The sequence below is a fragment of the Labrus bergylta genome, chromosome 23 (assembly GCF_963930695.1).
Source record: "Labrus bergylta chromosome 23, fLabBer1.1, whole genome shotgun sequence".
Lineage (NCBI taxonomy): Eukaryota > Metazoa > Chordata > Actinopteri > Labriformes > Labridae > Labrus > Labrus bergylta.
In genome coordinates, this window is record NC_089217.1 from 9,198,905 (window position 1) to 9,217,175 (window position 18,271).

Sequence of the window (18,271 nt, forward strand, 5' to 3'; positions counted from 1 at the left end):
CATCCAAGCTGTGAATACATCTATTGATGTGCAATCTTTTCCGTGGTATAAATCTACTCCTGTCGATGTTTCAAGAGCTTTTAAATAGTTCCGATGCTACTTTCAATTTTAGGAATTCTATGGGAAGGCGAGCTGATATTTCAGTCAGGAGAGACTTACAGTTTTTAAGGAATTAAGGAAAATAGAAATGTGCACTTAGACTCTGTCATGATGTCTTCACGTACTTGAGGGGTAGGGAGGTCTACAGCAGGATAGGATACCCTCTGCTGGAGTCTAGACACTGGTTGATGTGGTGGTGATGGAAGTGTGCAGGATGTGATGAGGAGCTGGTCATGAACACTGTTGAGATGGAATGGAGGCGACTGGGTGAGGAGGGTCACAGCAATCAAACTGAAATGACAAACTGACAGCGAAAGAGAGGGGAACGGATTTGAAAAAATATATATGAGGATGATTGGTCGAGAGAGTTTGTGGCAGAATCTGGTTGGTTTATCACTTAAAAGAGTAAACGTACCCAATCAGCTGATCACCAGAGCATGGAGAGAGAGGTAGTTGGAAAAAGGGGGGGGGGATTGAAGAATAATGAATGAATGAATGTGTGAGATAATTTCAGCAGGCTTCCCGCTTGAAACTACGCCGAGCTCCATTAGAAGCGAGAGCAAAATGGCGCTTGGTTGGTTAAGCTGTATACGTTGTGTTTGTTCTTACATTAGTGATTTTGTGTCATTTTAAGTGCGCCTGATTGTAATCTATTGCATTTTCATTGAGTCTGATTTTGGTTTCTGGTAAGTTAAGCATCTTCATACAGATAATTTGTCTTCAGGGTATCATTACCAACATCTCCCAGCAGAGAATAAAAAAAAAAACACTTGGTAGATCAACGTGTGTTTGTTGGAGTTTAGACTTTGTTGTTTAATTTTTAATTGTCAGCGCTGTCGCTTTTTGTTTGTTGTTTGTCTGCAGAGCTGGCAGAAAGAAAGAAAAAAAAAACAAGCAGCAGGAGACTTCTGCAGAGCGAGACAGGATTTCTTTGTCTATCCATTCGAAGCCATATTTTATGTGTTTAAGCATTTTGATGATGTGAAAAGAGCAAGAAACATTGCACAGTGTGGCACATTTTCTAAGGACAATGAAAAGAGGTGACAACACATCCGTGGCAAAAAAGCCTCAATGACACTAGAGAGAAACGATTCATCCTGATGTATACATTACCGCCTTCAGACTTCAGAGTCGCAGTGATTATAGAGCCTGATCTCCAAGTAAATGCTCTTGGTCTTTACTTTACTAATCCCAAAGGACAATTGCAGTGTTGTGTTAGTTAATGTAGTTTGGCCCACCGATCTGACTCACTCGCCAACACCGTCAGCAGTTGGAGCAGCAGCAGGAGCTGTGACACACACACAGCTCAATGAGGCAGTTAAGGTACTTTCAAACTCTAATTGCCTTACTGCTGCAATTTGTGGCCCCAAAATTGTGCTACCTCTTTTTCTCTGTGGATTATCTCAGTCAAGTGTGACGCACAGACATACAGTATGACACGTATTTTTAGATTCTCTGTGAGATACACTTTCTGAGCGCGTATAATTATCTCTAATGGCCGTCGCCACTGAACATTCTTAACTCTGCCTGAGATATAAAAAAAATAGGACAACCTGTGCGACTCCAATACTTGCCTGAAAGTGTCTTTTTCTTTGGTATTAACGTAATTTAGTGGGATCTGTTAAATCATGGGGATACAGCATAAAGTAATTTACAGATAACTGAGTAATTGTTATTGAACCAGTTTGACCAAATGGACCTTAATCCAGAATAATCAAAGTGTTATGCAGAACTATATCACACTCTATTGAATCACCTTGGAATAGACGGTGTTACTAAAGGCAGCTACTGGGCTCAGTCTGGATGACTGCATTGGTACAGTCCAAGTCAAAGCCCAATGTCAAATAAGAGAAAGAAGGCAGAGACATAGATTGTGCAACTAATAATGTTTCCAAATCACAGTAAATTAGCACTCAAGCTGAAATTGTCTAGCATGCTGCTATTGACAGAAAACTTCTCTCGCTGAGAAGAGCTGGGCTTTACCTGAAGTCACACAAGACCGGGCCAGGTGAGACTCTGGTGCCGAGGGATGATGGATTTATGAAGATCTTGTAAATGGATCTTAAACCGAGAGAGGGAGCTGCTGGATGGGTGCGTGTGGGTGCCGGCTTGTTTTCCTCAGCCTACAAGAAATGTAAGAAGCTTATAGTGAGAGACTCAAGCGGATGAGTCTATCACTAATGTATGTCAGCTTGATATATTGCATTTCCTATAATGACACATAATTAGTGTGTTGTGTGTGCAAAGTTAATAATGAATAGTATTAACTTTGTAGCTCAAGTCAGTGTGAGTGACACTGATTCTATACAAAAGAGCAGGATGTTGATGAAGCGCTTAAGATGTTTAGACTTTTTATCAGACGAGTTAAAACCAATCATTTCAACATCGGCCACAGAGCCAATCAGAAAAAAACAACTTTTTGTGCTTTAACAGAGTGAAATCATATGAAAGCATCACGGTGGAATGTCAGCTCACTGTACGACTGAGCACAGCTAGAGCTCCCGATTTATGTGCTCACACTATACAAACTGATTGTCGAACACGACCTGAGAGCTCTTACTGTACGTGTAAAATCAGTACACAATTTGCAATAGAAAACTTTGACAGACGGAGGTTCAATTCAGTTCTCGTATGCTCAACTGGGCTACACACACTCTCTCTCTCTCTCTCTCTCTCTCTCACACAAACACAAGCGCGCACACACAATTTGCATCACCACTAAACACAGGCTAACTAGCTAACTAGCTAAACCATATTTTCTCTGTCAACCAGGGGGTCCACAGATATTTCCTCCGTAGTCTGTCAGTTTGTGTGTGTAAAAATCAGGCGGGAAAAGTCCCGGAGTCGGGGAAAAGTCGGCTCATGGCTCGGCTCACACTGTGCAATTGTGTGCAAGTGCAACCGGTATATCGATCATGTCAGAATTTGTTTGGTCTATTTGGGTACTGCTGTTCGAACGGATATCAGCTGTCGTGCCACCGTGTACACTGCACGACTGACGACTGAAATCGGGCTGAAATTGGAGCCGACTTTAAAATCTCAACACACGGTCGACGGTTGCTCCAATCCAGCTACGTATGGCTATTGGTGCAGGTGTTGGGCTTCACGCAATGAGGCTTATTTGCATCAAAAGGGGCTGAATTTTCCCCAAATGACAGCATAAAGGCATATTTAAATAGACCCAAGCAGCACAGGCGCACAGAGACGCTGTTTGCCCTGCAGCCCAGTTTGGGTCGCATTTAACTCCCTGTGTGTATTTTGTGAATAATACTCTTTTAATTAATTTGCATAGGTTCAGCTTGTGCACAAAAAATATGCAACCCTTTTGTGAATCAGGCCCAAAGTCTCTCTGAACACTGGCAGTGAGAGGCAAAACATGTGAACAACAAGTATTCTGCCTGCTAAATTCTTTAGTCAGGGCTGGTCACTTTTTAGAGAAACAAATGAACACTATTTTGAAGAAGCTTCATAAGCAGCTTCATAATGTACGTCTTTGAACGTTTGAACTACTTGAAGCCTTTGAACATAAAGCACAGTAAGAATCTGATTTCCTCTAAATATAGAAGAGGACAGAGTTCATGTGAAAAGTGATTAATCTTTTTCTGAGGCTAATAATAAGCGAGCTTTAAATGACACTGGGTACATGTTCTTCAGCTCTAATAAGATTCCAGTCTTTATATTAAGATCTGGATTATGTGTGAAATAAGACGTGCTCACTAAAAAAAAAAAAAAGAAGAAAACTTCATGATGAGGAGGATAACCTGACATCCCGGCTTACACCACATATTTCCCAAATACAAAGACATGAGTGTGACAGATGTCTGAGGTGACATGTTTTTGATGAATTATTTCCTGGCACACACTTTGTTTTGTTTCCTGTGGGTGTTGGATGATTGACAGTAAGCAAAAAAAGGAACACAATGCATGGCACATTAAGCACAAGTAATTACTGATTAAACAGAAAGTTTTTCAAAGACAAATTGGTGCTTTGTGCTCCGCTGAAGAAAGATTGATCAGTGGAAACTGCAGGTAGATGTGTGCACAATCTGCTTGGCACGATATGAAAGAGAACAAAAACTTTAATTGTTGTCGGAGAATTCAAGTTTACTTTAATGTTGCAGCAGGGACTTGAGGTTTCTACTGTTAAAATGTTCAATAAAAGATGATTAAAGCAGCAGCTATAATATATATGTTTATAAAAAAGACAATAGCTCTAAGTATTAATTAATATGTATAATTTTTGCCAAGGAAACACCAGATGTTACGTCAAAGACTGCTGCATAAGGAAGCAGTAACAGCTACTGAAAGCTGCTGTACTGTCTTTGCTGCTGTCATAAAAATGTCAAGTAAGTTATACTTGGAAACATCGCCGGTAAACACGTTCTCCTCAGAGGCTTTAATAAAGTTAAAGCTCCTGTGAGGAACTTTTGATTCATGGTGATTCTGGCACCCTCTTGTGGACAAGCAGTCTTTGCTGATCTTGTCCTGTACGTGTGTAAGTTATTTTTTTTTAAAGGTCACATGTAATATTCCTTTTTCAACAAGTTCAGATAGTCTCAGAGGTCCCCAAAACATGTCTGGGAAGTTTTGTGATCAAAATACTCTGATCCTGTATTAAATCAAGACTATAAACCCCTCTTTTTCAGCCCTGCTCAGAACAGGCTGTTTCTGTGGCTATAGCTTTAAATGCAAATCAGCTGTGTGTGACCACGCCCCCTCTCTGGAAGTGGATTTGGCTTGGGCTTTCTCATGCTTTCTACATGCCCAGTTGTTTACGCTGAGAAGGCAGATTCAGAGGGCAGAATGAACACCTAGCTGTTGGAGTGTCACCCAACTTGAGGAATGGGCAGGGTTTTCGCAATTTGTGATGTCACAAGGGGAAAATCTCCAAACGGCCTGTTTGAGCACACATTTTCTGAAAAATGGAGCCGCCAAAAAACAGACTTTTCTCATAATTGGACGGTTTGTAGACAGGCTATGCATATTAGTGCAAAAAAACATGGTAAAGTGTATTTTTTCCCCATAATGTGTGACCTTTAAACAAATAATCTCATCCTGCATTCTGCATTCAGACTGTCTCACTGTGAATCTTGTGGAAACAAATATTTAAAAACTTCTTTCAGCAGTTTGCACTTAATATTTTTTTCCTGACACTTAACATGCAGCTGCAGCATGTATCATGAAATATCTTTTCATTTAACTTTCTATGCTGTTCTCAGAGGACTTTATTTAGAGCTGACCCCATCCCAGAGGCCTGGAGGAGTCATCATTTTGTGACAGATAAGCACGAGTGTGTTTATCAGCCCAAACACGAATGGCTCCACCTGTCAGAAGACAAAGTGGGTGACAAGGGGAGCCATATTGGAGGCTGCCACCTCAACTTTTATCTTTGATGAAAATGTAAGAATGTTTGCGTTGGACATCCTGCTGGACATGAGCCGTATGTTCCTGCTTTTTCCTCTGATTAAGCTCTCCTTCAAATTTATTGGCCATGGGAAATAATGGGAAACACAGCGAATGTAGAAGTTTTAGGCCATTACTCATGGCTTTTATTGGCATGGGCCCTGTCTGGCACTCTGCCAGTGACCTGCACAGAGGACAAAGCAAGTAACGCCTCTCCTGGCTCCTGGCAGAGGAAGCAGCAATAAGGGGGTGGTGGCAGTATAGGAGAGGAGAAGGCAGAAGAGGAGATGCGGCAGCAGGGTTAGTGGGTGGTGTGAGGAAAACGAAAGAAAGGAAATGTAAGAATAATTAACAGAGAGAAATTACACAGTAGTCCAAAATGTATCTTAAACTGTTTTGTTTTTTTCGCTTTCCCCTATGGGATATAAAATGTCTCCCCCCCCCCCCCCCAAAACAAAAATGCAAGCAAACATCTTGAAGGGATTCTTAATAGTGTCTAGACAGAATAGTTGGTCCCCACGGAAACAGCACAAAAATGAGCCCCTGTGTGCTCTGTGGTTAAGCTAAAGTTCAGAGAGGTAGGTGGGATAAAAAATAATAACAGGCAAATATTTTGACATGTTAGGTAGTTGTACAGGCACAATAAAATGTATATATAGTGACACAGACACTATTTACCAGCTCAGCAACTTACTTCACATCTGCTTTGTACCTTTCTGTACTGTAGGTGAATGCCATATAAGGACATATAACTATACTGTACATCAAAATGGTCACTACTGCACATGATCATGGTATTTTTTTTCAGAGCGGTTTTCACTTGAAATTTTGTTTTACATGTTTAAGTTTCAATGACTCTACAACAATGTTTTAAAGGAGAGTGTTTGCACATCCAACTATCTCATGAAATAAGTGCGTCGGACATAAAACTATCACTTTGAAAAGGAAAAATCCTGCACACTACTCTTGCAAGGCGTCACCAATTTATTAGAAAAAAAATCACAACGTTTCAGTCCCTTATGCAGTCCTCCAGTTTCAGTGATATGGTGATGTCCTGCGTGCAAGAGAAGTGTGAGGGAGTTTTTTTATTCTCAAATTAATTGACAAAAAAAAAGACCACACAATTTACTGCTTGTACAAAACTGTTCAATGTCCCTTGTTGCGTAGAATGAGATTTCCAAGTGTGTTTTTTTTTTTAACACCCTGATGATATTAATATGATAGTAGGTTATGTAGCATCACATAATGTTTAGCCTGCCCAATTGAGGGGACAGAATCTTGGAAAATGAAGAGTTAAAGGGTTCGGAGACCAAATATAGACAAATGGTGACTATATTTGAAATCTTGAAAGTTGTAACATGCTACATCCTGTCTAATACTCAATGATTGTTATATTACTTTTGGAACCACAAATCTGCTAAACTCTAGCATCTGAGAATGTAAATAACGTTTTCTAAATCAACATACAAAATAATCAACAAGTAAAATAAAGTACAGCCATGTATTCTGGACTGCAGTTATGCATTGTGAAAATACATCAATGTTTTAAGATTCTTTAAAGAAGAAAAGTTTGAAAGCATTCGTATTTTTAAAGCAGTATTCTAACTCAAGTGATAACTTTGACTGAGTAACATTCACTTGAATTGAAGTAATATTTGAGAATCTACTGAAGGTGTGTACTTTTTCCACCAATGGTTGGATGAGGAGACTTACACCAACGTTCACTTCGTTTTCTCTTCGGATTATTTGCTCAGCCATGTGCACAATCATTGTCAACGTTGTTTTATGGCCATTAAATCAACAGCTGATTCAAATGTTTCAATTTTAAATATTACTAAGATAAATTCCCAAGTCTTCCTGAGAAGAAGCCAGTTTGTTTAGTATCGCATATTCCCTTACAGTTCTACAAAGTGCTTTTTAAACTGGTGTTCTAAAGCGGTGTTCCAAAAACATGAACTTTTGGCACTTTGGGATTACTTTACAGGTTTGGATTTGATCATGCAGGGTGTTTGACAAAGTGCGTATAGGTGACAGCCTTGTGAATAATTGTAATTGGTTCCTCTGGTATTTCCAAGCTGTGTTATTCCTCTCATTGTTTCCAACATCTTTTTTTTTTAATAAGGCTTTGCACACGCGCAGAGTTTTTAAAGTGAGAACAGTTCAAGCTCCACACATGATAATATCACACAAGCACACACACCAGCAAAAAAACAAAACACAAACAGCCTCTTGTACACATACCCACCCTAAATCCTTGTAGAGGTCAAGTCTCTGTTAATTGCTTTCCAGGCAGTAGATGGATTGATCACAGCGATGGAGAGGAGGCTGTCAGGAAAGAAGAAGAAGAAAAAAAAAAAGGCTCACTACAACGCATGCACACTCATACACACACATCCATGCAAACAGGATACAAACACACATGGCGTAGACACTGACAGCGTGGACGCAGAACACACAGAGTCTGCCACGCGTGCTAACCAACAGAGACTGTTATCAGCTAATTAGTAGGAGCTGCAGGGGCCAAGCTTATTGACACTGCGATGACAGTTTTCTGGTTTGACTGGCACCGTCAGTCTTCAGAAACATGTCACTGGGATTCAATTATAAGAAAGAAGACAAAGGGATAAAACCCTCAGTACCCTGAGGAGGAAATGCTGTGATCACTTGAGCGACCATATGGGTACTTTGTGTGCAAACTGACCAGTCTGGCAAATGAGCGACTGACTGACTTGTGAACGAATGTATATTTCAATTTTCATCTCTTACTGCACTCCACATCACATTAGACTTGAACAGAGAAAAATGAAAAAAATAAATACACAACGGCTCTGTCAGAGCGGGAGGGGGGAATTAGGATACGCGCGCTATTGTTTTGCTATCCAATATTGGTCTCCCTCCAGTCGGATTGCTCGCACTCACAGGATCCTGACATCCTTTTTAACATCAAACGGCAGAGCAGAGCAAATGAGGCTTTTTAAAAATTTGCAACGGCATCAATTCTTTATGTTTATAATATGATGAAATTTTAGGCTACATGTGTAATCGGTTTCAGGGGGGGATGTTGAATATTCTTGGAAACTGAGCCTCAGGCTAGGCTACCCAAAGCCAATTGCTTGTTTCAATAACCGGGAGGCTTGGCTGATATGGAGGTGCAAATTACCTCAGCACAATTATTATTTTTTTTTTTACATCTTTGGATGAGGTGGAGAAAATACACCTAAAATCAGCGCTTTAAAACATATATGGAATGACACTTCTTAAAAAAAAAAAAAAGACAAACTTGGTTCATTTGTTTTAAACAAATCAGAATAATTCACTTTTTATAATAAAAAATAAAAAGGCCAAATGCGAACAAAAATTATTATTTTTTTGGTTATTTTGGTTTGCAGCTTTTTTAGCATATGATGTTCACTTGCAGCTTAAACTGTATGTTCACTTGTATTTACTTAGAGCGACATCCTTTTTAGTATAGCAGCCCAATAACGCAATGTAGTCGGAGGAGATTATTTTTGGGGGAGTTGTGACGTAACCTGGAGCTAAGCAGAGGGGGGAAACAGTCGATGCCGTTTGAGGAACACACACTGCGAGAGAGAGGGGGAGAGGGAGAGACAGAGGCAGATTACCTGATGAGGGAAAGTATTGTATCGGCCTTATATCACTTTTATTTCCCTCTAAAGAAAGGGGATGGACAGTGGTCGTCAACACTGCCTCTATAGTTGAACAATATATATTTTTAGAGTTCAGGCATGTAGATAAAGAAACAACTTGAATGCTCCAGTAAATGCATATAGCTAATTAAACTAGCCCTTCTCGTGCGTAAATGCCAAGAGTTGCTTTGGAGGGAATCAAGAGAGAGGGTTGAAGGAAGGAGGGAATAATATAGTAAAGAGAGTGAGAGAGCGCAAGAGAGAGAGGGTTGAAGGAAGGAGGGAATAATATAGTAAAGAGAGGGAGGGAGGAAAAGACAGAGAGTGAGAGAGCGCAAGAGAGAGAGAGAGAGAGAGAGAGAGAGTCAGTAGGGTTGGGGGGGGCTGCAAGGCGACTTGGTTGGTAGTGCTTGCCTCTGCCTCTCGAGCAGTGGGAGAGATGCGCGTAACATGCAGCGGAGAGCGGTGATCATCATCTGCGCGCCGCATCGCCGTGGACCGCCGTGCGCACTCGAACGCGGAGACACGCCAAGGGGGGCAGCTCGCTGTGGTCGTACCCGTCGCGAGCGAGGCGCCTGCAAAGCAGAAAACAGACTCGAGAATATAAACAGAAGAGAGAGAGAGAGAGAGAGAGAGAGAGAGGGGTTGAAGGAGTGTGAGGAAGGATGTCAGCCCTTCAGACTGTGATCGGGGGTTAATCGCCCTATGTTTGGAGCCACTCTGACGCACCGGCGGCAAAGCAAGAGCGCAATATTTTTTTATTCTAACACGGAATCCAAAACCCTTAATCACAAACTTGGACTATTAATTGAGGATTTAGCACGAATAGGATGAATGGCGAACTACATGGCCAGCAGAATATGAGTCAGCGCGTGTCTGTGAGCTGAGGTGGAGTGTCTCTCTCCCGCTTGCACGACTGTCTCGGTCCGCCACCAAACCTTCCTACGCCAGGATGCAGCTGCTCAGAGTTGCGTGGGCACTGACCGGAGCGGCGATCTGCTGCTTTCTTCTTCTCCTTATTCACTCCCGCCTGCTGAAAGAAGGTAATGATTCCCAACTTCACGTTTAAAGCGCGACACTTGTACTGTTCGGATGCGCAATCGCCACGAAGTTTCCCCACAACAAATAATACAGTGTGTGTCCGACGCAATCCCAGTTCAGTATCTACATTCTCTTGCTTGCTGGGGAAATAAAAGTCAAATCAAAAAGCCTGGTAATTTGGTTGATGCACATGTGGCTTTGCTTAGCTTCGATTTTCCACGACCACATTTTTCACCATCATCAACAAGTCATTGACAGAAGCAGATCGATTGATCCGTTTTCAAACATCAAAAGAAACAAGTTGTGCAGACAACAGCGCGGAATGTATTGTTTGTTTTGAGTTCTGAATCGTTGACAGCGTTTTCAATAGATGGCACTAGAGTCTAGCTGTAGGGTAACATTGGGGTCAGTCGTCTTCAATGAAGATCAGTTCACCTTTTGTTGTGTTTTCTGCACCGTATATGACACATTTCATCCCAGCTTTTCCTCCACACACCTCACAGGGAGGCTCAGTAGCTCAAATCCTATCCTACAGCGTGTCTATCATGGTTGCCATGCTGTAGGAAAGGAACAGCCTGTGGAGTGCATTGTGGGGTTGAGGTGTCAACATTTCGGGGGTAATTAATTGAGTGGCATGCAGCTAAATGACAGGCATGTGGCTTAATTGTTTAAATGGAAATCATTTGTCAGAACTGAACCACTGTTTCAATGTTGCACATCATGCCTTGTAAATGGTCAATTCCACCTAAATCTGTCTACAGGGAGGTTCTCAGGCAGAGGTGGAACACACTTACTGTTCAAACTCCTTATGAATGTAACCCAGGGAATAACTTGTACTGTTTAAACCTGGCACAAAAACCCCTACTTAATATTCCCTTTCTGCATGTATACCCCGGGGCGAGCAGAGTCTGTTTGGCACTTACGAACTGTCATGGGTTTCCTTTGTGCTGGTTGGCTTGGATTGGCCTGCCATCCCTACCCAGCCTCCGGCCCTGGGCAAATATTCAGGTCAAGCAGTGGCAAACACTCTCCTCAACGGGGTGAGTCCATGACGACTGCCGGGTAGGAGAATGTCCAGCCATACTGAAAAGAGGAGGGGGGGGGGGAGAAAAAAAAAATGCTGTCAGTCAGCCAAAACTGGAGACAAGGGGAGTTCGGGATTTTGTTCTGGCAAGTGTCCCAAAGCCTTTGGAGTTTTAATTGACTGTGGCAAGCTAGCCTTTTTTTCCACAGAGGTCAAAAAGAGGATTGTGTAGCCACCTAACATGGCGAAAAAAAAGTGCTGCTCATAGCTGTGGTAATGCGAGGGACTGTCATTAGATTCAGGCCATCAGCATTGTCGAGCTTGTTGACTTGCAAGGCAATATTTTTGACCTTCAGCAACGACGTGTTTGTCTGTATCATGTTGTGCTTTTACACCGAGGTGTTTTCCCCTAAGCCTGCATTTTCTCCGCTTTCAAACTTGACACTGAATAGCTTTTAACTTATGTGTGTGTGTGTGTGTGTGTGTGTGGGGAGGGAGCTGTTGGTCACTCAGTAGGAGAAGGAATCGGCGTACGTTCATATGGTTTATAAGGTCCCTGCTGAAATCTACAAGAGAGGGATGGAGCAGGAGAGGCCGTACAAAGGAAGGTTGAGAATATGCTCACTTTAAGCTACAAGAATAGCCAAGGTCAAAGACAGCTGTAAGGGCTAATAATACTAACTGATAATGTGAATTCAAAGGACTGCATTAGTGAAAGTCTTTGGGGGATGAGGATAATGAAAGACATGCACAAGGGGCCTTAAAAAAGAACAGACCTCTTTTAATCTTGGCTCACACTCCTTCATAAGAACATCAGGGCTCTGCAACACAAGCCTCTCCTATGTGAATTACACACAGAACAAAAGGAAGTGGAAACATGTATTTTTAGCCTCCTCTGCACGATGCCATGGATTGATCATCTGATTTGCTTTCATGCATCTTGCTATTATGTGCGTGCCCTTCTATATGTTGGTGTGTGTTAGCTGGTTTTGCTCGTGTGAATGTGGATGTTATCGGAACACGTAAAGATGGAAGCGCTGACACCCAATGGATCCAGGATGGTCATTTTGGACGTGGAAATGCTACCACTTCAACACACTGTCACCCTCCAGCAGACGGTTAGATAGCCTAACATGTAACAGGTTGTGTCTGTACGAGTCGGACATTGATTTTGTAATAATCTGACGTTTGATCTTATGCAATGAGACGAGAGGATGCAGAGAGGATGGCTTGCGAATGGGGGGGTGGGGGGGGGGGAGTATTAAGACATTATGCATGGGGAAAGTGGATGAATTTGCACCATCAATTTCTCACACTGTCCACTTCAATAATTCAGACAATGGAGCGTATCCCATTTTGCTGTTCATTGGCCAAGATATTTGTCACATGGCAATAAAGAGTCTGACAGGTTCGTGGATCAGTTCCTGGTCTGTGAATTAACTTGTGGATCCTGTTTTTTTTTTTGAGTGCTCATGATAATGGAAAATATTACTTTGTAGCTTCAAATTCTGGAATTCTTTGGGTTAATATATGAAATCATATATTTTTAGAATTTTATGATAATCTTTATATGTAATTTTATAGTTGTAACGGGACGTGTCTTGTCCAGGCGGCCGCCATGATGAGCCGCCATGACAGACAGAATGTATATCGTTGCCGTGGGAAACACCGGATGTTACGTCAAAGACTGCTACTGTACATAAGGAAGCGGGAATTGCTACTGATAGCTGCCGTTCTGTTTCTGTCTGTGCTGCCAGCAGAGAGAACTCCCATGATTAATCCCCCGCTAGCCTCGACGTCATCTTTTGTCATTGTAGTATGTTGTTTGAGAGCCCCCTGGTGGTGGAATCTACATATTGTATCTTTAAGTGGCTCATAGCTAGTAAATTGAACATAGAGAGTAAGCGAGATTAAATGATTTGTGAATTCCTAACAGCAGACATGTTGTTTATTTGTTGAATATATCCTCTCAGGTGCTGTTACTCATGAGCAAACCTTAGGCCTTGGAGCAAAGAGGTAAATTAAAACAAGTCTGAATGCTTGATTTGCATCTGCTTCTTTATTTACAAGTCGTCATTTTTTACAGCCATGGCTGAAATTACCATCTTTAGGTAATTATGCGCTGTTATTATTATGAACACTTTGTGTATTTTAGGGATCAGGCATGGACTCTTTGGAATAAACACTCACTATAAAAGGGAAAACACTTTTAGAATCAAGATACAATTTGATTAGAGATCGATTTGACATAAGGCAGCCCTTTTAGACATTTGCTGTTATGAACATGATCGCTGTTAAATACCTCTTCTAAAGCCGTTTTGAACAGTACCAGTTTTGCTGCTAGACACCCACGCTGTTTCCCACTTCAAAGAAAGGCACAATGTCTCCGTGGCACTGACAACTTGAATTGCAGTGCTGTCGCATATTTTCTTTTTATTCATTCATAAATCTTCGTGGCTCCTACACCCCCGGTGGCCTCTCAACATCCCCTACCTTCTCCCCAAACAGGCCACCACTTCTGTTTGACGGCTGGAGTTATCGATCCTCAGGTAAAAAACCACAGGGTGAGCTGTAATGGGCCGCAGTGACATAGATTTGTGTGCATACACTGCGAACTGACATTTGGCACCCAGAATCAGTTTTTCTTTTTCCAGAAGAACGGTCCTAGCCCTCTTGTTTAAATATATGGATAGGGATTAGACTAAAATACTGTGGCGTGGCAGTCCTTCACTCCTGAGCAGCCTCGGGAAGATTTGGGTCAAGCAGTGGCAAATGCTTTGTGTCATGCACGTACAAGGCCTGTGATGAGGGGAAGCCCTGTCACATCTTAGACATGAGTTAGGGAGGCATTGAATGTCTGTATTTTAAAGCAGCAGTTTTTAAGCTCCTTTCTGCATTTCATAAAACAACATGTTTGCAATCAGGTCATATGTAAAAAATATGAAAAATATCAAAATTTGGGTAACTACTCAAAAGGCTAGTCCACTTTGCAGTGTCTACATTGTGGATTGATGGATTATGAGATGGTCTGTTTACTAGGATGGGACTAGTTCTACGGGACTAGCTGACTGGACAGCTTGCTTTATTCACCAGAGTTGTCTAACAGTTGATGGTTCTGTGAGCTATTGCTGGGGGCGGCTGTGGCAAGAAAGTTGAGGGTTCGATCCCCAGCTCCTGCAGAAACATGTCCGATGTGTCCTTGGGCAAGACCCCGAATTGCTCCCACTGCTGCCGAGGCGACGTATGAATGCGTATGGATGGGATTAGTCACTTCTAATGGTCACTTTACGTTAACAACCTCCGTGTGTGTGAATGGCTGTGATTGGGTAGGTGTGACATGCGGCGTTTAAGCGCTTTGTGTTGTACATAGTGCCATTAATCAGCGTTTCCGTCTTGGTGCTATATTATTTTGTTTTCTTTTTAGTTTAATTTTGCATACGTTTCAGAACAACTTGAGCCATCTGTGAATTCATTTGGTTCGTGCTACACAAGCTGAATGCATAGAGGGAGCGTTGTAAAAGGAGCAATCCTTTGCCCGGTGTCACCTGCATTTAAAAGATGCACATTGTTTAATTACAAAGCCAGAGTGAGCAGCAGTAGACGCTCTGCCTTTGATATGACTAAGATAGATACAGAGGGAGAGGTGTAGTTGTTAAGCATTTTCTTCCTCTAAAAGCATCAATTATTAATCTGCAGAAAGGGAGGGATTTTTCAGGGAATCTAGCCCTGCGGCACACCTTTAGGCTTAAGTGACTTAAAGATAATATGCATGTATTTAACACTGCGGCATAACTTATTTTGCATGCAGGAGAAAAAAAACATGTTTTACTTGGCAAATCCTCACTGAGGTCAAATCTTTTTTTTTTTTTCTTAAAGCGGTTGTACAATTATGTAAGCAGAGCATTCTTTCACACATAATCTGCTGTAAACCAATGAAATTAAGCTAAATTTATCGCTAATGGTCAGTATCACCTGCAATCCATAAGGGTACTGCACAATAATCAATTGTGTAATTGATTCATTACTTAAAGGCTTTGTTAATTAAATCACTTTGATAAATCAATCACAGATGCAGCAGAGACCTGTGGTGGTTTTCAGGGTAATCTAAGTCGGACTGCAAATGACCCCCTTGTGTCCTATGTCCAGGGGCAATTTCCATCTGTGTATGTGTGTGTGAGACTCCGCCAATATTTACTCATAGCACTGTTTTCCACAGTTCCTATTGATTGTTGGACAGTAAAAACTGTGCACTATTGCACCCAGTTTTCCTAAAGTCTTATTGATTGCGTTTTGGCAGTGCTGTGGGACAATAAAAAGAGGAAGTGGTTAGAGTCGGACTCTAATGAAAAGCTGGCTGTGATCATCCTCTCCACGTTCCAGTTTCTACTAGAGGGACTTGTTGGCCTTTGAAAAATTGTGATGTCAAGAAAGACATCTGCCTAACACACTTCATCCCATGCCCTTCCACCCATGAAGTGCCTTGTGAAACTTCTTTGAGGCCCTACCAATCCTAGCTTGAAGACACAGAATTGAGCTACTTTGTAGGACCTTGAAGCAGCGGGGTAATTTGATGTTACAGCCTCGGGTGCATTAATGTAATATAGATGCTGGTGATAAAATGCGGTTAAAAGTGACACAGCTCAGCAAGCTAGCGTTGGATGCTAGATCTTTGCTCATCTTGGATGTGAGATGTGAGGAAATGCATAAAGGATTGAGGGTTTTTTAATAACTGCCGCTGAATCTTTAATTAAAACCTCGTGCAGGAGCCGGGGAAATGTGTTCTGGTCAGGGCAATAGAGCCCAGCTTGATATATTAGTCATATGAGTGAATGTACACATGCATATATATATAAGATTAAAGAGCGGAGAAGGAGGAGCTTTAGGCACACAGACACTGAGGGGTTGGACGAGAAGACGAAGGAGGGCCGGTAGTTTGAGAGGTTAGAGACGAGCGAGGCCATTTGTCTATCGGCTTGTCAGCTGGTGGGAGAAAGATTCCCTTCGGATCAGCGTTTTCCTCCCGAGGAAGGGCGGATTCCACTGGGCCCAATCTTGCAACACTTGCAATATGTCCATCATGACCATTTCTCAAAGACGAGTTGGTCCCTCCCCTTGGATGATCCAACCCTTACAGTGTATTAATCAAGATAAACAAGTTAAAGGAGTGCTGATTTCAGGGAACAGAGCCATCCCCTCTGTCCATTTTTATTCATAAGCCAAACCCTCCAGGCTATTGATTGTGTGACCACCAGGGTGCTCGAGCGTGATACATCCACATATTGTTGGGGAAATGATGGGTGAGAAGTGTGCTTAACCCTCTGCGGTTTCAATTTGTGCTTTCCTGCTGTGTCAAAGGTAGAGATGAGGTCATCCCTCTCTTCGATCAATCGCTGTGTCTCTGTTCATCTAGTTGATCAATAGGTACTTAAGAAGTTTGATCTCCTTTGTGCGTGAGATCACAGTCATTTGAATGGATTTAGACACAAGGTTATTCTGCCTTCACAAAAGCTCGGCCCCGGAGGCCATTGTGACACAAATATGGTCTCTGCGATAACAGGCTTGGTCATGCTTTATGGATCCGGTGCGTTCGGAGCATTTTTCCATTTCCATCTGACAGAAATGTAGGTTTAATCTCGCATTACGCTGGCTATAGTGCATTAGCGTTTTGTGTCAAAGGGGCCTGAATATTACCGATTCTACGCTGCTCCACCGAAACAAATTGCGTGTTACTCTTTAGAAAACTAATGGATGCTTTATCGATTTGAACAAGGCCAGCCACTTGCTTTGTCTCGGCTGTCAGATTGTGTCTAAAGCAATTTCATAAAGATCATTATTTTCTTTCTCGGGATGTCTCGCAGCTAAACAGGATCCCCCTTTCGTTCGCTCCTGCCTTTTGTACTGCTCACAGCGACAGCTCTTATGGTCCAATTGAAAATGGATTAGAATAGAATGACACATAATGAAAATCTCTCTCTAAAAAAAACAAACAAAAAAAAAACAAAACATTGGCTCGTCACATCCTCTTAGCTTTTTGCGCTCTTGAATAGATTGCTTGTGGGGGTTCAATTCCTCTAATCCAGCACAGCGAGAGGAAATGGTTTTTAGCACACTGTAAAACACAAGCCGTAACATTATGGGTCATAACAAGCAGTGCCACTCATTTATCTTCTAATGCCATTATAGTGTAAGGAGGGAAAGGTACTGACATGGATGTTAGTCATGCAACAAAGCGAGATAACTCAACGCGATTGCCGCACTTATGGGGATCATCATTGGTATAATTGACGTGGTTGGAGAGCCATGGCAAGCATCACAGTGGTAAATTAGAATTCAACAGGTTTGGGTTACATTATTCAAATGATTGCATGATTTAGCAAGTCTTCTATTTGTCTTATGAAGTTGTGGATCTGGTATCCAAAGCACAGAAGTGGAAACAGTAGAAGTTTCAGAACAAGTCTGTTTCTCGACCCAAAAAATCAAATTCAATTCAAAATATTCTTAAGTTATCCTCTGTAGAGCTCAAAATCCAGATTGTTTTAGGGGATTGTGTATCCTCTGGAATTCACCCTCAGAATCCAATAGCATGGTCTGTGTATCTGTAGACTAGAGCAGTGGTTCTAAATTGGTGGGTCGGGACCCAAAAGTGGATCGCAGACATGTGACTGGGGGAAAAAAGAAAAGTGTCAAAAAGTTGATGAAGCACTCTTAAAACATGCTGGTTTTGTTCCACCACATGTTTCGTAACATCTGAGGTCCAAAAGTCACTATTTTTCATTCAATAAATCTGATTAGTTGAAACAAAATATCAGAAATTTGGGTCACGATTTTCATGAGGGAGTTGGATCCTAAGGCTAGACCAGTTGAGAGTTTGGTCACAATTTCCTAGCTTGCAGATTCAGCGCTTACTTTCTCTCTCCTTTGCAACAGTTAACAGCCCAACCTTTTTTTTTTTTATAGTTACATCGTTGCTACATGTAGTTTTATGCTTATGTTTACAGCTATGTCGATACAACAGCAGGGAGGTGAGAGGAAAAAAAAAAAAAGAAGAAGAAGAAGA

General features: G+C 41.8%; 1 protein-coding gene across 4 annotated transcripts in view; it reads left to right on the plus strand.

The window, feature by feature from the left end:
* The window catches only part of tafa5a (TAFA chemokine like family member 5a), a 151,543-nt gene that overhangs the window by 40,733 nt on the left and 92,539 nt on the right, over positions 1 to 18,271 (plus strand). The window contains exon 1 of one of the 4 annotated variants that reach the window (XM_020652523.2): positions 9,519 to 10,192. The exons of the other annotated variants lie outside the window; for them this stretch is intronic. Within the exon in view, the coding sequence (XP_020508179.1) occupies positions 10,102 to 10,192 (91 nt within the window). The 5' untranslated portion in view covers positions 9,519 to 10,101. Of the gene's footprint in view, positions 1 to 9,518; positions 10,193 to 18,271 lie in introns of those variants that run through there. 4 annotated transcript variants of the gene reach the window in all.